This window comes from Varroa jacobsoni, unplaced genomic scaffold (genome assembly GCF_002532875.2).
Source record: "Varroa jacobsoni isolate VJ856 unplaced genomic scaffold, vjacob_1.0 scaffold_964, whole genome shotgun sequence".
NCBI lineage: Eukaryota > Metazoa > Arthropoda > Arachnida > Mesostigmata > Varroidae > Varroa > Varroa jacobsoni.
Window position 1 is genome coordinate 204,693 of NW_019213866.1, and position 22,896 is coordinate 227,588.

A 22,896-nucleotide genomic window follows, 5' to 3' on the forward strand; every position below is an offset into this window, starting at 1 on the left:
TAGATGGCAGAAATACCTTGATATGAAAAAATATTCAACGATGGATAATGCAGTTTCTTGTCCCATTATAAAAATTAACACAGTTGAATATGCATATAACTTAAACCTATACGAAGCAACTTCTAGAGTCTCTCGGACTTATAAAATAAGCTTAAGATTGTAAACCTGACAACCATTTTGATAATGCGACAACCGCTGAGATCTTTAGTTTGAGTGAATTTCATAACTTGGGCCACTTTAACTAGGCTGTTCATTTGAACTTTGGCAACCCTGTAAAGTCTGAGTTTGTGGGTCATTAAAAACGGTGATAACAATATTGTTTCTGATTGCTTCTGTAGTCGACAAAAGTATTGAACAACGTTTTACAGAGAAACCAGTCAACATGCAAAATGCGTTACTACTTTTAATCGAGACAAGAATTTAGCTAGCCAAGGGGTGTATATCTGCCAAAACATAGATTAAAGAGATTTTTTACTGTAAAAACGGTTTACTATTTATGTTTATTTATATAAAAAAAGACATCAAGCAATTCTATAGTTTAAAGGCAATATATGATAAAGTAATAATATCGTCCTTTAGAAACGCACTCAACCCTTTGATAGTTCACTTATTGCTAAATTGTTCTGGAATGGGGATAAGATACTTGGCAAGAATGCTGGCAATCTGGGTTGTTGGTTTTTGGGATCATTCACCGAAAGAACAATGTTTCACGTTTAACTTCGTAACTGCAATTAGTATTGCATCAGACGGCTCACCTTACAACGTATTTTCGACGATCCAATTTGAAATCTTTATGTGGCTAAGCCTCGTAGGCAGCGACATTATCACTGCGATATCGTGCATGCCCACGCCTTCGTTTCGTATCATACCATACAGGAAGAAGCGAAAATTCTGGTCGGGGATAGAAATGAATAGATCGTCGGAACGCCCTTCAAACTGACGCCCATTGAGGGTTCCATTTGCGTCACTGCGTTTCGCGCACCGATTAATATTACTGTATTTGCGTTAATAAATCCAGAAGGCATTACTTTTTTTTGACGTGGAGATGTTTTCCTTCGTTAGTTGGAAAAACGTAGCGGGGGTCACTTAGATGCAACCGGAACGATTGATACGAAGTACTGATGAGCAAAGTATTACCATTAGTCAATAAAGGCTATTCAGTATGTACTGTTATAGAAGGGTAAACACTGCACGCCAGAGTAGGAGCCTAAGTCGGGGACGGGGTCGCCCTACCGAACGGTAAAAATTGAAAAATATTATTTGATGAAGTCCAGGAGTTCGACGGGTTTACTTTCCACAACCTGCTATTAGAATTGTTGTTGAAAACAGCTCGCAACACGTGACTCATAGATCATCATTTATTCGTATATCATTGTCATACATTAATGTTATGAGTATTTGCTAGAACGTGATCTGAAACAGGCAAACATTGCAAAAAAAGGCCTGAACTTGGTAAGTGAAGCGCCAGCTTTTAAATAGCCTTCGATGAGCTTCACGTCATGCGCAACAATAAAATAACAACTGTTGTCAAAGAGTGCTTATTGCTAATGCTGCTGGATCGCTGGTTCTGGACAAGTAAGCAAAGCATATGTTTCTTTAATTGTTGTCTCTGCTTTTTGGTTAACTTTTAACTTGAAATGAAGAGCGCCAACAAACTGCCACACACATATCTATATTCCTCACTCCTGTGTCTAGCTAACGTTGGGCCGAGATAGTACCGGCTTTCTCCTTGACAGCAAAAAAAAAACCCCGAAACTTAATAAGTACATTAACTTTTTGGTCACCTCGCATTTCCTGATATATGAAGGTACACATTTAAACTCATCGAATTACATAATTATATACAAAAGAACCGTATGACTTCAGAATTTCGTAATGAAACGCGTTGGTAATTTTGTTTATGAGGACACAAGTTGACCTATGCCAATAAGTCTCACTCTGGGTTGCGCCAGCTGTTATTGACAATAGCACACAAGATTTGTTCTTCGAATAACCTAATGACAATACTAGGTAGAAGGTCAACAGCTGCAATTCAGATGAGAGACTTGAAGTAGATCTGTGTTTGGGGTTTTTCAGAGGCGCGATTTGATCGACATGCGTATAACTTGCAAGTGGCACGAGGAGGTTCTGCTAAAATGCGAAATATATAGATAAAGTAGAACCGCCACTGATTCAGCATCGGAGTTTATGCTATTGTAATAAAATTTATTCATTATATTCGGAAATATTTACAGTTCTCTATGATGTTTCCTACTTTTGCCACTGTTGTTAATTGAACTCATTGTAAACATTTTTTTTTACTTATTATTTTTATTCGATTGTGCCTTCTCGGTCAATGTATTAGCTAGACGGGTATTTCCAATACTGCACAATAATGTTTTCGACCGTCCAGCGGAAACAGCGGCGTTAGAAGGACAACAGATTTATACAATGCCGACATCACGGCCCTGCAATAAGAATAGCCATAGTGAGTCATTACTAAGCGTTCGAACTATTAGCAGGTTGAACTGGGTTTTGTGACAACAAAAAAAAAAACACAAGATTCTCTCGTGATTCGCTCATGTGCGCTAAGCCTTCGATGTTATTATGCGGTACCAATTTAGAGTACACACGTATACTTCGTATGTAGAATGTGTCCGATTTCTCGGAACAACTGCACAACAACCTTCGAAGTAGTATAGGACCATTTAGTCAATAACATATATATATATATTGTGTAGACGTTTTAGCAGAAAATGGTGCACAATTTGTTTGACTGACTCAACATAGTACTAGACATTGGCAAATGCTTTGGGCTGTAACGCGTACGATCTTTAAATACTCATCTTCGTTACTGCATAGCGTTTTAATGTTTCCACTGTATTCTATTACTGCAATGTTGCAGACTCTAGCGCGGGTCACTTCTGAGCACGCGGATTCTAAACGTAAGCTTCTTCCTTGAACTACAAGGCCTGATGAAAATCGTCACCTACGGCAATAACGCACAAAACCTTATGGAAGTATTGCATCTTCGGTAACAGTACATATATCCATCCTATTTTCTTCTTCATCTTCGGTACCAAAAATAGATTTCTGTTAACAGTAGAGTGCTTCACATCAGAAAACAGCTAGAACAAATGAGACATGTGATGGTATTAATGACGATGTTTCATATCTAAAAATACTGTATTATAATGGGCGCACATAAACGCGCAGGGACCTTCACAGTGGGCACCTATCATTGTCATTGTTATCTAGCAACAAAATCAGCTACGTTCAATTGTTACAGCGGGAGCTTTATCTCACACTGAGCAAGTAGGATCTATAACAATGTCCTACAGAGTCTTTGTTTTATATTAAACGCGGTCTACTGAAGAGCTAATCAGTCGCGGTTCCTCAACATTACATAGAGTCCATATTCGAAGACGCGACAGCTCGTTATAATACTAAACTTATGAGCGAAACGTAAGATTCATTTATACACGGCGTACGTTTCGGTCGGAATGAGTGTTCATTTGGTCAAAGGAATAGAATCAAACTGTAAAGGTTTCGTACTAATCAACGCAGGGTCCTCGCACACCTTCAGAAGGCGTATCACAATTCTAAGTTGAGCGCAGCTGACAGCCACAGATACCCTAAGCGCAGCCCCTGCTTCTTCCGATTTATATTGATGGCGGTTCTGATCGTGCTAATTAGTCCGTGCTCGAAGATCCTTAACATTCTCAATGTCCTACTATTTTTTTCATTAGTTCACTGTCTAACAGTATTGTCCAGTCGATATTGAATTTTCTATAACCTATTGTACGATTTATGTTCACGTTTAGTAGACTCTGAGCGGATACTCCTTCCGTGCTCACGCCTTTTTACTGGGATCCCTCCAGCCACCAAAAACGCGCTCGATTTCTTCCGCGACGGCCAGGCACAGTCTGTCTTGATTTCGTCCGGCAACAACCTGAAGGGTTAGGGAAAAAAGTATAAATGTTGAGCGATTCATTATTTTGTTAAACTTCAATGTTATCCAGATGGGGTATGGTATCGGCGCGCCCTTGATTAGGCCATTGAGATCTTCTATCGACTCTTCAGTTTAACGCATACATATATATATATTTACTTGGTTTTTAACTCATCTCGGCGAGGCAGCGTTCGAGATTTGAATTTTGGCGGAAAACAGCAGGTGGTAAGGTTTATATGGTATATGTGCTATTATATGTACTATTACCAGCTCCTGTAATTAGCGATGGTGAACGAAACAGGTGTTCTATTTCAGTTATCTATGTGCCTACATATACCACTGTACACATACATATACCCTATGTACATATAAGGTATATGTGTAAATAAGGGCTGCGGCACTAGTCAAAGCCTCGGCTATGGAAATGCAGGGACTGACAGCTTTATCTTGGACGTTTTGGGGCACGCTAAACTAAAAATCAGTACAATCGCATCACCTGTATACCGACTGGAAGCTCGCTGTGTTCTCCTAGGCGGACCGCACATGCGGTAACTGGAAGTCGGAGAACATTGAAGATCCCGGCGTACACAAAGTTGAACCCACGAAATACAGGCGTCCTATGTTTAGGGGCAGGTTCAGGATGTGTCGGGCACAGAAAGACGGCGTCGCGATCATTTAGAAGGTTAGCAAATTCCTGTTCTAACTCGCGCCCGAGGGCAACGTAACGACGACTTGACTGAAATGAAATAGTATCGTATATATATAAATATAATAGAAAATAAGTAATTTCGACTTAGTTCCAATTGTGTTATACAATCGCCAGTGCGATATTGGTGCGCCACTATCTTTAATAATCAAGAAACCCTAACACCGCATACTATTTACGACATAATTAAAAAACGAAATTGGTCTCATAGATTGGTAAGACGAATGTATAATGTCACAATAGAGCGAAAAGCATAGATAACAAACTAATTACTAATACATATTTAGTTCATACAATTTGTAATTGTCAAGACCTAGAATATAGGCTCGGATTTATGATAGTTTAGATCCGCTCTCGTCCCTCGAGCTGTACCTTTATATAAAAAGAAGGGCTGATATTACTGTTAACGACTAAATCTCTCTCCTGTTAAGGAAAAATTGGTCCCGTCACCCAAATAGGTCAGGTCGATTTAACGACCATAAAGATAATGGTTTGCAACTAGCTGCAAGTATTACCTGTTCATTTACTAGAAGTAATATTCTGTTTAGTTATGAGTAACTCGTTGAGGTTGCTCTACTAAGTGTATGCCTATTTGACTGAGTTCGAAGGATTCGAAATGGGTCTCTCGCAGCATGACACTTTAGTCTCTCAATATACACAGTATGTACACACCTCGGACTCCTTTGAAGGCAGGTATTTCTCACCAACTGTCATAAATACAGCCGGAAAGGTATGCTTTGACTGACCAGCAGTCCACTTGAGCATCTCGATAAAAGGGTGTGAGATCGTCGACCCAGAACTTTTTAGCACCTCAATCAGTTTCGGACAATCGCCAGACATCATCAGACTGTTCCAAATCTCGAAGGCGTATGTCATTGATGGGAAGTTCCGCTCCTCGGCTGGTTTCAATGTTAGGCTAGACAAGTATTCGATCACCTAAAAACACAACAGCTTTTAGTTCCGTTTGCTCCGAGTGTAGTCTATTTATTTTGCTATTCGCTATTCCAAAGATGAATCGATAGAATTCAAGTAGCTTGGTCAAACGGAACATCGGTTACATACATCGCTTAATGTTCTGCGTACTTCGTTACTGACGGGTGACATCAGGAAGCTTCGATCTTTGATTTCGTTCATGTAGAAAACTCGAATTTGGCGAAGATCGACGGGCTCGTCTAGTCGTAATCGGCCGGTGGCCTCTGTACCTGCTAAAGCTATAAGCATTGGTCGTAGGTCTCGCGCATATCGACACATGGGCCCTGTGCCCAGAAATTCAGCTCGATAATCGACGATCTCAGGATACTGTCCGCTGTTGGATACAATGTCTGTAAAATTAGCCCATGTATTTAGTTGCCGGTTTGACATTTCTACACGGTGATTATGTTCATGCAATGTTTCGCCCACATACACCTTTAAGAAAATAAAATTTTCTATTAATGTAAGAACAGATCAATTCGAATAATGGCTTCAGCGATGTTGGCGTACCTCTGCGCGTAGACGCGCTTTGGCGAGCGAACTTTATGCTAAAATCGACTATTATGTTCTCTTTATAAAATATATAAAAAAGCCTTGCAGGGCCCTAATAAAAGCTTTTCTCACATAGCTTTTCAACAACGTAATGAAAATTTTACATTTAGATAGACATTATAAGACGGGCTTTCAAAACAATCGATTTTCATGTCCGGTTATAAAGTTCACAAGTATTTTTTTCAAAAAGTCACCGAGTTAAAAAGTTACGCATATGTTTCACATATGCATAACTCGGCCCCTTGAGTGACCTAACGTGACTCTACTTGCTTGTAACTTACGGTAAGGACGTGACTACTCACTATAAGCACGGTGGTGGCTTAACGAAAATGGCAATACAGGGTAATTGACATATAAGTATGGAACGTATGCTAAATAAGCAAAAGGCGTAAAAAAACACAGTGTACACACCGAAGCAAGGTTATGGAATATTGCAATGCCAAAAACTACTATGGAATAACAGAGGTAATGTAATAGGGTCGTGAAGTAACTGGAATTGAGAAAATCTGACCTTTACGTCAAACTCGGACCAATAGCCATAAAATGTTGGCTAGGGTTTACTGTGTGTGTCTGATGAAGATCGATAGCAACAAAAAAAAATAAACGTGGACTAAAGGCAGGCGTATATTTTATGTGTGTAGTATTATTTATTTCCGTACCCGAACGCTTCTAGGCTTTGCTAATAACCATTGTACATTAAACTACCATATTTGTGTGTTTCGAACCGATTTAAGAAAATATCACAAGGGTAGTTACGACGAAACTGGCTCTGCCTAAGCAACAAGTGTTCTTTTGCTGCATGAGCAAGTCATACCTGGCTGTTGGGTTACAAATCTTGTCTAGACATCGTTGGGCTTTTCAGATACTTAAATGGCCAGAATCTTGTGAAGTCGCCCACCAGAAATCGACCTTACCAATTGAGATATAAATCAATATATAGGTTAAATCAGCTACATTAAGACGGGGTACAGCTTCTACTGTAGTTGAATGAGGGCAAGACCAGCTAAAATAGCCTCACCTTAAATTCAATTCTACAAACTCTATAGATGACTTATCATATCCTGCACGCTAAACCGAAACGATTTTTGCTTGTCTAAGTAAGGCTTGTAAAACAACATTAACACAACAGACTTCTATTTAGAACACGTTTTTCTGAGAAACTCTTACGGATCTTGTTAGGATGAGGGTACACAACAGTTCAAGTATTGTGTAAAAAAGAACTTCAAAGTATTATACAAGGCTAGTATGGCCTTTGTTTGCTGAAGGACGAGGAAAGGCTGTGAAGATTCATTTCTTTGCTCAGACCGAATTGCAGCTGGGGATGTTTAACTTTAACAACGACAGAGGTAGAAGCCCTTAGGTGGAAACGAGGCGACTCCGTTCCCTGGTGCGACATCATACACGGAGTAAAAATAATTGAACCCTCCTAGATAGAACTAACGTCTTCTAATGTATTCGTTTAAGCGGCTGACGGAGGTATCTCGTCTCGAGAATGTTTTGCTTTGGGACCGTCTCGTGATGACGGTCGTGATACCAGATTATCGAATGGACAATAAACGACTACTCAGAAAAGATCCAGCAAATTTGAAAAATTATGTTTAGCGTTAGTATTACGTTGGTTTTTCTATATATTTGACCTCAACAATTAGGTGTCGGTAACATGACAACCCTATACGAAGTAATTGTTTTAGGTTTATCAAGATATATTCATTATATACAGTGTACCATATTAGCAACCTCTGATAAACGCCTAACATACTGGTATTCTGGTGCTAAAATACGAAGGGCATGGATTGGCTATTTGTATTTTTTTTTACAAGATCAGATATGCAAACGTCTATCCCATCTAGCTTAAACTTTTACCCAGCGCAACGTTGTCGAAAATCTACGTCTACTGACAAAAACAACGACTTTTTTCAATTTAAATATATAATAATATAATAATTTTAACTGGATACAATAAAAATAAGCATAGGAGAAGTGTCACGAATGTCGTATGTAGCGGTAGGGCTGGATAATATGAATTTTCAATAATTATACTCTATTAGTTGAGAAAGATGCTTACTCGGTGAAGGCTTATGTCCGTAGACGCCATTGAAGAAGGCTGGCATCCGAATTGAGCCGCCAATGTCGGTGCCAACACCGATAAGGGATCCGGCTGCCGCGAGAAGGGCTCCTTCACCCCCGCTGGAACCCCCTGCATTACACCGTAGGTCGTACGGATTTCGCGTGCGACCATGCAACTGTCACATTCGAAAACGCACGTAACGTACACAAATCAAGTCTGGCATAACAGAAAAGATTTGGCTGGAATACGTGATTTATCAACTGAATCTATCGAGTCAATATTTAGATATCTATCGGATCCAATTAAAAAAGTCGGATTTTTTTTACATTTACGAATAGCCCATTGGGTTCAATAAACCTAGCTTCCAGCGTTGAAATATACTTGAAAAGGCCTTGGGAGCCTGGGAGTAATAGTCAAAAGTTATAACAGGCCTTGTTAGACCTTCGTTAGCACAGTCTAAGAGCCCCGTTACTTAAACAGAAAAGGTACTGGCAATGGTACTAACCTTATTGTTGGACTCCCACCATATCGCCATTTCGGAAACATTCGTGATGGCGAGCGGAATCGCGCCGGCCTTTCGCATCATTTCGATAGCCGCAGCGTCACGGTCTGCTCGTACTCCCCGACGCGATACTACCCCGACGTCAATTAGTAAACCTGTAAAAGCAACAAGTTAAACCAGCGACAACGACAAGAGGAGGCGGCTTAAAGTTTACGTTGGCCTTCAGTTGACGACGCTATCAGGTAATCAAATACCAAATCGCTCGGCGATACTTCCATAAAACTTGGGCTGCTACTATTTCTATAGCTGTATCTGTATAATGGATAATTTTCGTCTGTTATATCCTGTACTTAGGCATCACCTTAGACGGCTGGCTTCTGGCATAAACTAAAGGGTTTCTTTCGAACCGACATGTTTTGAATGACTAACGGAAAAGACCAAGTGTGGCTGCAAGTTGATGCTTTGCTATGATACGCGGCAAGTGTATGATGGCAGACCTTGCTAAATGACGCTGAACCAATCAAGAGTAATTCTTTATGAACCCAAGCGAACTACGAGTGTCCCGCCTGGACAGAACAAGGACGATAGGCCAAAAAGAAAACCTCATCGAATAACTCTACCCAATTACCTATCTAAACCGCAGCAGCGTGAAACGTACGCATGATGTCCTTTTCAAGTTAGCGTGTTACGAGTACCGGTACACTTATCCTACTTTGATGTACTTTAATGCTAAAAATATAACTCATTCTGTGTATTGTCGCCATTCAGATAAATAGTCAACTGATCACCAATACTATAAAAAAAATACACCCTTTTAAATTTTCATGTGTGTGTTTCTGTATATTGAACTACCGAAATAAAGATTTACATTTAAAACAAATACTTCACGCTTCCTGCCGTCTGTGTATCTATTTACCTGTAATATTACATAATAGACGATATGGTGGCAGCTTGAGAATCTCGTAGCTAATTATGGGGTTATTTTTAAAAACCGGTTCTGATGATGGCTTCCGCCTACGCGTAATGATCTAAATTACGCAACAGGAAATGGGTTGCCTGAGCAATCTTTTAACCCGACAATGGAGGTGCATCATCATCTCAACGTAGGGCTGGTGTCATGCTAACAGATGATCAAACGGCGGTTGCTACCACTAACAAGAGCAGGTGTAGTTTTTCTAGCTAGAGAGAAGCAGAGATATTTTTCCCGTACGCGTTAAAAAGAGAAGATATAAGTGATCTGACGTTCTCACAATTCACAGAAATCGTGGATATGTAAACATGTACTATTAATTAATTGACCAGCGAACACCGATTTGGTTAATGTGGGTCATTTATTTCACATACTACCTGACAAAGCGGCTATATGAATAGGCTAAAACCTCGATCGACGTTTTTATACTAGTTCTAGCACATATCAGCGACTCACACCCAACAAACCCCCGTAGATACATCTGCTGCCCAAGCAGACCAAAGTGCTAAGCGCTTGACAATCAGTCCCACTGGGGAAACAAAGTTGGTGACCTTATCCCTAAAATACTCCCTCTAGAATAACGAAGGACGGCTTTCACCGAGCATTATCTAAACGACTGCTGCCACTATGCACTGGATTATTTGATGAACAAGTTCTGACGAAGAGACGGGAATGGTACAGGGCGGGAAAACATTTAGTCCCATTCAACAGTTCCCATTCATCATTACAGAGTTATTTTGTAGTCGATCATCTCTGACAAAGTTGCAGATACAGTGTAATTAGGTACTTCCTTCTTGGTTGACCAGCAGAGGCTACTTGTGAGCTCCTCACAGGTTTATACTGCTAAAGAAGGCCGAAAAATCTAAAAACGACGATTTGTAACTAGGAAAAATTAAGGATAGGTCAATCAGCATTATTTAGTAGTAATATTTATCTAACGTGAAACTCAAAAACACCTTTATTAAGAGAGAATTTATTAAGAATGGAGTATCAAGATTATACTGCATCTAGGCAGAGTAGACCGACCCTTGCGATATATCCAGTGTGAGGGACTAATTGAGCTGTTGGTGTTTTATATTATATTAAAATAGGGGCATTCTTCTTGCTGTTATATTCACACATTGCGCAGACTGACGTTGCTTGCAGGCACTGTAAAAAAAGACACATCCACTGACGCAGGGGCTAATTAACCCTGACGAAATGGTCGGCGAGAATGTTTCAAAGTGCATTTAACTCTTCGTACGCTCACATAGACGTTCAAACCTCACCATGGATGAATTCTATGCCATACGTTAAACGCTTCAGAAGCACCGGATATCCTGCATAAAACGACGCTGCTGTACCTTTCTTGGACTTGGGTCGGCCAACTCGGTATACTCTAAGGTAACGTACCCATCCACTAATGTCCGTATGACAGCTCTCCTACAGTTTTGCCGGTTTAAAAGAGACCTTTCTTTATTTATAGAAGTGAAGACAACTTAGAATATGAATAACTACAACTTATCGAAATTAAACACACCTCGCATTATCCAATCGTCCCGACTGTGCCCTCGTTTTTGCTCTGCCTTTTCCACACAGATAGTGACTGCTTCTCTTTCCGAAAAAGAAAAACCCCGCGACCCTGGAAATCATGAGATCCCGTCTTTTCATACTTTTTTGTCCTAAAACTAATGAAATTCCATCTTAAACTTTCCGCAAAAATTTTCACCCAAAGTAATCTTGAAAAAAAAAACGCAGTTTTCAACCTTAAACTAGACGGATTCACAAAGAAGTCTGGCAAGGAGACACAAATCAACAAAGAATAAGATTGGCGAAGTTTCATGTCCACCTCGTAACAATAGGTGAACCTTAAACGACCCTACAATATGTGTCGTGACAATGTAAACGTGACGAACGAGCATTTGCGATCAATCAATTAATTTCTTATGTCGCAATAGTTTTTGAAAGAACTGTGACAAACCCCCACGAAATAATAGGCTCTTTGGAAAAGGTTTGCCTCATTTGTTCAGAGGGGTCGAAGGAGACACTTTGATAAACTCTAGAAGAAATTTAAAGGACCTAGCTATCAATATTAAGCTATAGATGAAATGTAAATCGATTGCTTTTTTAGTCTTTTTAAGATTTTGCAACAATTACGTTTTAAAATAGTCTAAGATATGGAGCTGTGTTAGTAAGACTTCCAAAGAAAAAAATAAAAACTTAAAGAAGACTAGGAAATGGCGACCCTAAGATGAAATACCGAACAATTACAAACAATAAGAAACATAAGGAATACGGAGAGAGCTCATTATTTTTCAACCAATAAATCTACCTTTCCTTTCTCGAATCAGTTTTCATTTGTTTTTTGGTAATTTCTCTGTCATTTTAGTCGTTAATTGATTTGAGATTATAGATTATCTTCTAACGGGTTTTGTTCCATTTAATGGGTAGTATTCCATTTATAAGATACTAAAATTATAACATTTTGAGATATCCACTTTATCCGCTGGAGGTTCACGCGAAATTAATTGAAACTTATGGGAAAAAACAATAACAACCAGCTTGGAGAGAAAATATAGAGCTTTTCAACACTGAACGCCGTTGGCCCATAATTATACAGATCAATAAAAAAAATATCTTTTATATATATATATATAGGGCCTGACAATGTTATAAGACTGGCTACAATGCAGAGGTTTATTTTACACACTATTGAATACAATGAAACGTATGTCTATATATATATATATATATATATCTATACAGATCTGATGTACTTGCAATTGTCCTTGAAATGCATGTTAGCACGCCGCAGTGTCAACGGAACATGACAGCCTCGTACAGGCCAAGTAAAGCTGATGGAACCCATAAGATCGCACGTTTAATTTTCGAATAATGTGTTGTTCTAGATAGATACTTACATCCGGATTTATCTGTTGTCTTAGCGTTACAGAAGTCACGATCAACGTTGGTCATTTGTCCTGGTAATTTTTAATAAACAGCAGGTAGATAGAGGATATTGTTTATGGAGTTTCCCGACAGTTTGTATGCCAGTACGTACGTACGTACGTACGTACAATCGTTGGTTCTTCGTGGACGGATGCAGCTTCATGAAACCATGTAGACATCCGAAGGAGACAAGGTATGTTCTCGGTGAGGGTGTTAATCGGTCTTCAGTATCATGTGAGAATAGATAAGGTGTGTTGCATGGTATTTCTTGTTTGTGTATGTTAAAAGTTTGTGTACATGACGTTTTTCACTTGTTTGTATTATACGTCACTGGGAGCTCGACAACGAATAATAACAGTGGGCCGAGGCTGTAGCCCCGATCGTCTCTATGATCGACTGGCTCTCCTTTACAGCGTCTTCTATTACTATCTTTTCGGCTCGTGGTTTTTGGGGAGCGAACAAATGATTTTCAATATTGTTCAGGACAGTCGTATAGGTCGAAAGCATTGACCACTGAACGTGAAAGACGTGCTGCTCCTCTGAGCGTACTTCGTGTTGGAAATATGGAGCCAGCTACTGTTCAAGAACACTTGTTCCCTTTTTCGTGATCTCTTGCCAGCTTCATCTCTGATTCAGACATTTTGATGCATCGAAATGTCCTGTAGAACCGTGCCCCGTACGGTAGATTTAATATGAAGGTGGTGCTAGATGTGCTCAGCACCAGAAGGAGCCCTTATGTCTCATGTAGGCACAAGTGAGCTTGTCCTGTGGCCAGCTTACGAGCCACTTTTAACTGGCACTGTTCACGTTTAGCCTGTCTGATGAGTTGCTCGTAACGAGCTTCTTGTGCAATCCAGTAGGGACGAATAGCTGCCAACATTGTCGCCTGATGTTGTCTTAGCTTTCTGCAATTTTGTAGACTCGTTTTGGTCAAATAGAAAATTCATATTAGGAGAAAACCAGTCGCCCATGTCAATCTAAACAATCAATAAAAACATTGATCACTTTTAAGACAAGCTGCTAAATGAATTTTTCTGTCCATTCGGTTGCAGCTTCTAAAGTTACCTGTGAGGTAGATCTACAAGTAATCACAAGCCTTAAGTATACTTCACAGCAACTCACATGTTTCGGAAGCAGATTAGAACTATTTACGGAACTTACGATTAGTAAATTTCTGCGAAACTTGTTGCCGCTGTTGCTCGAAGGTAGAATCACATTTGTACTTTTTCTTCTCAACGAAGCGATCTCTCTCATTGTTAAGATACACTCAATTAGGATATAACCATATGTTTTTAATGTTTAGAATTTACTTTAGAAGGTTATAAATATATGAGAACGATCAGCTTCCTGCAGGTATGCGGTCCTAGTTCTTCTGCAGGCAAAACGAATTTTACTATTTGATACAATGTCATTTTTTAAATGTATGGTTTAGCGTCTTCAGTTACTGTTTTGTACGTTCTCGGCGACCGGGCATTTTTTCAGTCTATTAAGTCAAACGGAAGTCGAGATGAGCTCCTTGCAGATCCCGAAAACTTAACGCCTGTACTTGTCTGTCGTCGCCTCTCGAGGACCAAAGGAGAGACCAGAGTCGCAATCGAACCAATTCATCGAGGGTTATAAAAGCAGCTCCTAACCAGTTGTATATATATGTGTCTGCCAGACGTCTAGTAGGCCCTACAACAGCTAATAACCTAGTTTTCGTTACGTAGCAGAATCACTTTACACCCACGTTATTTTCCCAGGACGGTGGTACTAACGGGCTGTTTGTCGTGCCGTTCGTTTTCGATCTTGTGCTGCCCGAAGGAGCCATCCTTCCGAAATCTCACACGGAACGCTCCCACGTTGTATGTCGGCATCGTCAGTGTAGTCACTACTAGCGTCTCGTTGCCCTGAACAAAGTATCCGGCAGCATTCTTGTCAAGCGGTGAACTCTTTCACATTACAAACACATGCGGCTATTCAGGATGCTTCCAAATCCTGGCCGCGTCAATTTGAAGGACAGTCAAAGAGTCGGTAGTAACAGGATTACATTTGTAAAGCCCCGATCGATACAGATAAGTCTCCGACTGCCTTCCCGCCCTTTTTGTCATGACAATGATAGAAAATTTTCGACTGACCCAATCTGTATGAATGGCATTAATGTCATTTTCAGTATGTCATACATCAGAGGCAATTTACCTGCACGAAAAATATCAAACGAAATAAATAGTGAGTATTAGTAGTGTAGAATAAATGGTTCATATATCTTTATATACCTTCATAAATCTTCGTCCCGTGTAGAGTTAATTATCTATCACAAATCGTTCCTTCGATAAGGAAGTTCAGCGTTACTGTCTGTGTGCGCCTTTAACAATATTCTAAGAGAACCATAACTCATGCGAACAATTTCAACCAGCGTGGTTCATTTGGAAATTGAGGTCAATTCAAATTTTGCCTTATTCGCGCAGGTCAAGGCTAGCCATTTTGAATGCCGATAAGTTTAGTATTTGGCCTAAAACTTAAGGCCAGTCGGTAACAAAATGGCTCTGTTAATCAACGCGCTAGCTTAGCACCGTAACTACTATATGACATAATTCATCTGTTCTTAATCAGTTTGTCGAACCTGGTTAGTATAAAATATTTGCAATAAATCTTTGCAGGGTACGCAGGTCCAGCTGGGCTCCTACCAATTGTATTGAACTTGGGACGCCAGCGTTTAAAACATATTCCGGTAGATGGAAGAAACTGTACAGTTACATGTGGCCAATTATCGCATGACCGTTTACTACTTCAACACATCGCTGCTATACGCATATATAAGGTGAACTAAGTCACTGGCAGTAACAACAATAGTCTGTCAATAGCACCGACAATGTACGTATAGAACGTATATTGCAGCTGTGCAAGTAACTTGTTCTATAAGTATATAACTTGTTTGGTAAATAAAATATATTTGGGACTTTAAACATTTACACAATTGCTACGATTGTTATATATCGTGACTACCGTGAAGCCCCTTGTTTTACATACGGGCTGTTCGCTAAACGGGCTACGGCATTTTGGCTCTCTGCCGTATACGGCTTTAATAAGAGCCATTTTACACGTATAAGACACCAGTTTATACACGTGTACACACGTGTCAAGAACACTATGGTGCTCCCAACATATGGCAGTAAAATTTAAAAAGAAAAAACGCGCTTATAGCTTCGCGACTCTTGCAACATCTAAAACGACATTTTAGCCTTCCGTATGGCGCTGTTGTAACAGAACTCTATGTGAATACTATTTTCAAGCTGGTGGCGACTACGATCTACAGATGTGCCCCTGTCTGACCCTGCTCAGCTTTCACACTGCCATACATGCAACACAAAAGATCGCAATGATTAATGAGGCGTGTCTTGAGCTCTTCGAGGTGCCCGGACCTAATGAGGACTATTTCCCGTGAGAAACGCGCTAAGCACGTAGTGCGAAACAATACACGACGCTAAAAACACGGAAAAGCTGAACTTGTCTCCATAAGATATGATTTTTGTAGGACGGCCAAAGGCAAAAGCAATGCCAGACTCGTTCGTGTTGCGTTTATAAGGTTGCTTTTGTGACTAGTTCGACCCGTTTTTGCTCTAGGCCACAAAGGAAGTGATTCCTCCAGTGTACGAGTTATCACATGAGAGTCCAAGATAAGGCTGCAGTTTGCCTTATGAGATAGGAATGTGACGTTCTGACCAATCCGATAGGTCACGAGTGTCATGTATGTCTAACGCATATGCGTCAAGCCTTCTGCCAACACGTAGATGGCCCATGCCTGGAGGAGTCGGCAGGCTTGCAAATAAAACGCTTTAAGGGCTTTAGCTGGCTGTCCAGCCATATACAACCCAAAAATGGCTCTTGTCCGAACGGTGCGCGACACGTGAAGAAGGCTGAGTGGAATAACCGATGAAAAATCTCACCACGATATAATAAGCAATAAAATATTATATATTAAAAAGACCTTTGAAATGGTAAATTTCTCTACGCAGGCAAATACGATCTCGGAATGATCAGTATGTAAATTTAGGCAGACGATCAATACTTATAATTTTTCTTTGAATGTGCCGTGCACCGTAATGTTTTTATAACTAATTTTTAGGGATCTCCTATTGACCTATTAAGCCTGGCATAGGCGCCAGCGAAAACGGCCTTGCCATATCCGGGCTTCTTCATATCGTTCGCTGCAGTCGTTTAGTACGAATAGTAAATTCCACATCAATCACGTTGATTTATAGTACAAAGCACAATTAATTTAGCGATGTATAATATATAATGCCATTTTGAAAACGGACTGCATGAAGATCGTCGTACACAAGTGTTTGCTTTCGATTTGTCCTTAACCGAATTAGTCAGCCATCCCATCGGCTGATTTAGTTGTTGAATTAAGGCATTAAAATAAGCGAAGCAAAAATAACACGTACTGATGCAACGGACAAATCATAGGTATCAAATGATTGCAATAAGTTGGCCATAGGAACCTTGCTTCTTTCGTGGGACCTGTTATCCTCTGCCTCAGTATCATCGATGTGCTTGTCGAACGGGACTCTTAAAATGACGATGAAGCTAGTAAACGGATCTCAAACGGTCTTTCAGTGTTTCAACTCAGACAATTTTCTGCAATATGAACGATTTTCCCAAATAGATGCTTTCTTGTTTTACCGTTAACATCTATATTATAACAAATGAAGCTGGAAGGAAGCGCGAACCGATAATCAAAGAGGTGAGATGATTATTGTAAATATTGTTTAAGAAAAGCCCCGGATTTCATTACACTCCATAGAGTTGGAAATGTTAATCAAGGACCGAGGATTGAGGTTCCCTATTAGGGAATCTTAATTCGACATTAACATCGTTGAAGCCGAAGTCCGGTAAGAAGACGTCTACAATCCTTACCATCAACGATTCACACCGATGAAGCTGTATCAAGGATGCGCAGCCGTTTTCTTAGAAAACAAGAGCTCGCGTATAAGCGTGTCATCTCCAGCAGTGGTAATAAAAATCTTTCTAACCGAACTCTCTATGCATGACGATACGTTCTACTTGATTACAGTAAACATAGGTCAGGGTTGAGAACGGACAAAAGCAAATTAGAAAAGATGCTCAAATTTGGTTTCAATCATCACTTTACTAAAAACGTTTTAAAATGAGCTAAACGTCATATAGACAATCTAATGTTGATAGCACGATTTCACCTAGAGGGTAAATTTTACAAACCTTTAACTCCAACAAGATTTTTTGTCGTGACAGGAACTCCAAGAAACGGTTTTTTGCGGAGGATCTCATTCCGCTGCGCCTCATCACTTCGGGCTATCAGGTCGTCGACACTTCGCGATTCTTCAAGAGCGTCTTGGAAGCGCTCATCTATCACTGCATTGATTAAAGGATTTACCTCTAGTATACGTTCAATGTACGCCTCCAGTACGTCAACGCTTTTCACCTGTCAGAAAAAAAATGGAAAAATGATATTTCTTGAATCGTACTGTTTAATATTACGTATTGTTGATACCGCGAATCATTAACGTTTACTCAATTGAACAGTTTGGTCAAAGCAAGTAGTAGAAGTTTCCCCTTTGTTTTTTCTACTAGTTATCAACAAGAACGAAGCGTTTTTACGCTACACGTTACAATGAAGTCCTTTTATGCAAACTCAATCTAATTCGTAAATAAACAGTTTGATAAACAGGTTGCACAGATCCACTCCCCTAAATTTCATGTGTACTCGAATAAATATAGTAGATATTATATTAAAAGTAAGCCTAGAGCAATATTGGCGCAAATGATTCGCTGGTTGCTTACACCTCGAAGTATATAGTGTCCTATTCATGATCAATTAAGCTTCCAAATACTAGGCCAACGGCATTTCGTGAGGTGGCAGGTGTGAGACGATAAGTGGTAGCAAGGCAGCTGTTCCGAAAACAACAGTTATCTGAGGCATATCCGCGTAATTTGCATACTATTGTATCATTTTTTTGCAGGAATACTTCAATGTCCTTTCTCTCACTTAGCTTCGTCTAGACAAGAAGCTCACCGTCTACTACTCTGCTTGGCTATTTAACTAGTAAGAAAACCCCACGTTAGTTATGGGTCATCTTGTCAAAATTCGGCTCAGTACTGAACAATTGTTTTAGGCTGTTTAGGTTCTCGAGCCTCAGAACATCCACGTATGGACAGTATTATGATCAATTTAAGGAGCTCGATTTCTAGCAGGTACGTGTCTCATACGGGAATAAACCTTCCCCCTATTTTAACAACAGAGCTATCGTCGAAGAAGGCAAAACGTACACAGGTGGAAAAGAATCTTTCATATAATTATTACTTGTTTTGTTTTAGTTCTAATTATAATAATTATGGGATCAGGCCCAGAAAAATGGTCATTACTACTACTAAAAATGGTCGCGGCGAAAATCCAGGATACGTGCGAGTATTCCTGTATAGCCAAACTCACTCATAAGCTACTGCTCTTCTTGTTATCGTCGTCGGCATCGAGAGTTTTACGGTTCGAAGCCGGTTTAGCAGGTAAAAAGTAGAACTTTTTTGAGAGGAAGCACCCCACATAGCTCCGTAGCCACGTGGTGTGTTAAAGTGGACAGGACTGTATGCCATGGTATTTCTGTATCGACCGCACGGGGATACCCATGTCGTTGCGTCCTGCATTGTTCTCTCTTAGTCCGCCTCGTGCTTGTCAAGTGTCCTACACCGTTAGTGAGCTGTACGAAGCCACGATCATTATTTTAGCTGAATCACAAAATGTTTACTTTGGGTTTAGAGTTCAATCTCAAGTACGTGAAGGACACGCTCGACACTGACCTTCTTTCACACCTTTTTTAGTGTAAAAAAGCTGCGGAAGCACACTTGTTTACCCTATAGTGAGGGCGCTACAGTTAAAGGGATGAAGGATTATATATGATCGTCCCCTTTAAAAAAGCGATTTTCTAAAAACTAAATGGGCGCGCTCTTTTTTGACGGTGATGCTATTTTTGAAGTTCGCAAACGATTTGAATTTAAGCTAGACTTATCTTTATCAAGATAAGTATCTCAGGTAGAAACAATGAACAGAAAATGAATTTGGCAATTATGAGCGACTTAGACTAGTGAAATTGGGGGAAATTTTAAACGGTCGACTCCAAATCTCCCCAAATAGCTCTGATACGACGTGTGCATACACAGAATCCATTAAATTCGGAAAAAATAAGATATTTATTATCTTATTCTTTCCTGTTAAACATTTCATGTATAAAATGTTAGTATTGTAAAATAATATTTTAGGTGGAGTAGAAACTATTGGAAGAAGGAAAATGTATACACATAATGCGGCACTACCTTGACAATTTCTCCTAGTTGTTTGGGTGCACACAACGTTATTTGGTAATCCGCAATAAAAATCGTCTTCCTTAACGATGCCAAATATGGTTCTGATTCTAAATCCATGTCGAGTTACAGGCCTACCGGCTTACCGATGGCAAGAACGACCGTGAAGGTTATATACGGGACTCATTAAAACGCGTACATGAGGACACCGCATGGTCAGTGACATTTTAAAGAAACGTTGCAAAACCGAGGGTCATTTCTGGACGCTTAACTCAACGAACTGGACATTTGTTCGAGAGCGGTTCATGAAGTATGAACTTCTGATACAAGTCGCTACAAGAAAAAAATCGCTGCCAGAGATAAGAATCGTGCTCCCTAATGGGAAATTTGTTATATGGCACCGAATCGATGAGTTCCTGCCTCGTTAACGTTCAGGCCAAAATTATAGCTCCGAGATCTTGACACTATGACGTGCTCACGTATCAATAAGCAACTATTTCTTTTTTTTTTTGTAACCATACAGTGTGGAAATGAACGAAACAAGAGGACATAAGAGAAAAAAAAAAGGGTTTCGCATATCTGCGCAATTTGACATTGATTGAATTTAGTATCTAAAAGAGTAAATGTTTCCAAAGGTGCAGCACGTAAGGTGTCCTATATCTGTTCTATAGAGGACTAAACTTTGCAGACGTTACCGTTGTAAGCAGCGGGCAATACTACGTCTTAATGACTTGTCGAGGTTAGTAGGCTGGAAGGTTTTATGAAACCTTTTCATGTACAGGTTCAAGCGAACTTTAATAACATATCACCGCGAATTCGTAGGACGGTGCGCTCAAATAATCCACAGGTTAGGGAATGGCCTTTTAGACATTAACGCGTTCGGGTGATGTAGCAAGTAGATCCATGTAGAATTTCGTAATTTCTATCAGCAGTTTTCAAAGGCACAGTTATATTCTTGGACTTTCTGTTAGACATAATTAATGCACGCATCAATAACACGCGCTTTTTTAAAAATTTTTACTTTGTTTGTAGCATTGTATATGGACTGTATATGTAACGGCCGATCCATATTTCGCGTCTGGAAGGATCGCTAAATGATGCTAGAAAGAGCCTTAATTAAGCGATATCAACTCCTCCTTCGTAAACTCCATTTCTAGAGCTATTTCATCTATTTAGCCGTATTCTCTAAGTAAAAAGAACAACAGGGAAAATACTGAATTTCAACTCCGTTCACTTGGGCAAATACACTGGACGAAGCATCTCAATTTGTCGGAGAAAATCCGCCCTTGCCGGTTTGCCACGGATGGCACACCGTTTTTGTAGGGTTCTTATTACGCAACTACGATGTCAGTCTAATATAGAGTTTGGGTTAGTTATGGGCTAAAGTAAAGTTCTCGTCCACGTTAGCTTTTTCTGGATGATGACCTTTGCCGTAATCGAATAAGTTGCCTTTAGTTGATGCCTTCAGACAAGTTTTGACAACTAACAAGAAAAAAGATAGTTCGCCATATTTGTTCCCATTGAAAAATATCTCCTTTACCGAGCGCAGTCATTCTATAGAAGATAAGCCACCAGATCTGACACGGTCTGTCCAATACACCTTTATCTGTGTCACTTACAAGTCAATTTCGCGTTGGCTTAGGATTATACAAAATTTTTAGGTAAAAGCGTCGATTTTTGCACATCATCCAACAGAGGTTTGTCATATAAACTATCTGCGACATCGTTGATGGCAAATCTTTTTCAAAGAAGTACGTCTTTCACCTGATTGTATTTTTGCTGTGGAATTATCATCAAAGGTAGACAATTCTATTTACAGGCGCGTAAAAGAGATCTGGGAGTTTTTTTTATTGATGAAGGAGAAGTGTCACGCTCGCCAAACCATTTGCGGCAAGTGCCAATTCACACGGGCGATTAGCGCAGGCTATAAATAAAAGGTGCTACGGTTGTCCTGTTTTACCGAGAGGGCCTTATTTCTGTCTCGAAGCAGACTTTTTCCAGTCTCAGCTCGAAGTGCATAACCTCGTCGCAGGTTTGATAGTATACTGGTCCGTTTTAACTATAATACGTTACGGGAATCTTCATATCGATGCGCTTGCTACAGTAGATTTTCGATTTACTGCTTCCTATGAAGCATTCTACTTTTTCGTTTGTAATGAATTTCTACCAAAAAATATTGTAGATTTCTAACTTCGAAACCTCCCAAACCTCGAAATATTTCCTATGCATTGTTAATGCTATTGAATACTGCATAGGGTACCGATGTTTATAAATAAACAGCTTCCTCCAGACGATGTAATACTTACGCCTAACCAAACACACTGCCGGCAGGCGCTGGTGATTACCTTTTCGATATGAACCTGTTGTTTTTTTTTAGTTCTTTTGTCGATTTCGTGTCCTATGGAGCATGCTATAGCTAGAATACGTTTCGGTGTAAAAACGTACCGAATCTAAAGATTCAGGTCTCCTCGAAAAACTGCTACGTTCAGTCCATCAAACAGTATCTCTCTGTTAGCTATTTTCAGCCAATCGTTGTTTTATTACACTAGCGCAACAGTATCGCTAAGTTGCGTAACTTTCACATTACCATCTTTATTCAACGAAATGATTCAATGAAAACAAATATTGCACCTTTCCTTTTTCCGCAAATTTTCGATTCGAAAAACGGCAGATTTTTGTGACATGGCAAAAATTTCTGTATATATTAGTAGGTTTAAAGCGGACTCGTTTTTTTCTACGAATTTTCTGGAAATTGCTACTTCCTGTATATGTCGCCTGGAGATTATGATGAGTCAAAATATGTGATATATATTATGATATATAATATATGTGATAAATAAGGCTTATGACTACAATACAACACCTAAGAACGACATAAGAGGCCGAAGTGCCGTAAAAATGTTCTTTAGCTGACGCTTCTCCTATAAGTAGACGTTCTTTTAAAACACTATAT

The 22,896-nt window shown here is 39.7% G+C and overlaps 1 protein-coding gene across 6 annotated transcripts; it reads right to left on the bottom strand.

The window, feature by feature from the left end:
- Window positions 1–1,340: 1,340 nt before the first annotated feature.
- Window positions 1,341–18,241, bottom strand: LOC111265373 (fatty-acid amide hydrolase 2). Of its 6 annotated transcripts, none has more exons than XR_002683441.2 (8): window positions 11,221–11,711; window positions 8,735–8,886; window positions 8,227–8,404; window positions 5,700–5,959; window positions 5,310–5,573; window positions 4,428–4,667; window positions 3,776–3,931; window positions 1,341–2,968 (listed from the first exon to the last, which is right to left on the bottom strand). XR_002683441.2 is itself a non-coding variant. In XM_086970473.1 (7 exons), the coding sequence occupies exons 2-7, from the start codon at window positions 8,813–8,815 to the stop codon at window positions 3,833–3,835; spliced, it is 1,122 nt and encodes a 373-aa protein (XP_086826599.1). In that variant the 5' UTR covers window positions 8,816–8,886; window positions 17,850–18,241; the 3' UTR covers window positions 1,341–3,832. The 6 variants fall into 6 exon arrangements, 4 of the variants coding, with proteins under 4 accessions (XP_086826599.1, XP_086826598.1, XP_022697706.1 ...); XR_002683440.2 differs by having other exon boundaries at window positions 3,535–3,931; XM_086970473.1 differs by lacking the exon at window positions 11,221–11,711 and adding an exon at window positions 17,850–18,241 and having other exon boundaries at window positions 1,341–3,931.
- Between the last annotated feature and the right edge of the window lie 4,655 nt (window positions 18,242–22,896).

Coding starts and splice junctions, on each gene's coding strand:
- LOC111265373 (XM_022841970.2), bottom strand. Junction 5,574..5,699: donor TACGCAGAACATTAAGCGAT/GTATGTAACCGA, acceptor TTGTGTTTTTAG/GTGATCGAATACTTGTCTAG. Junction 3,932..4,427: donor AGCTTCCAGTCGGTATACAG/GTGATGCGATTG, acceptor CTAACCCTTCAG/GTTGTTGCCGGACGAAATCA.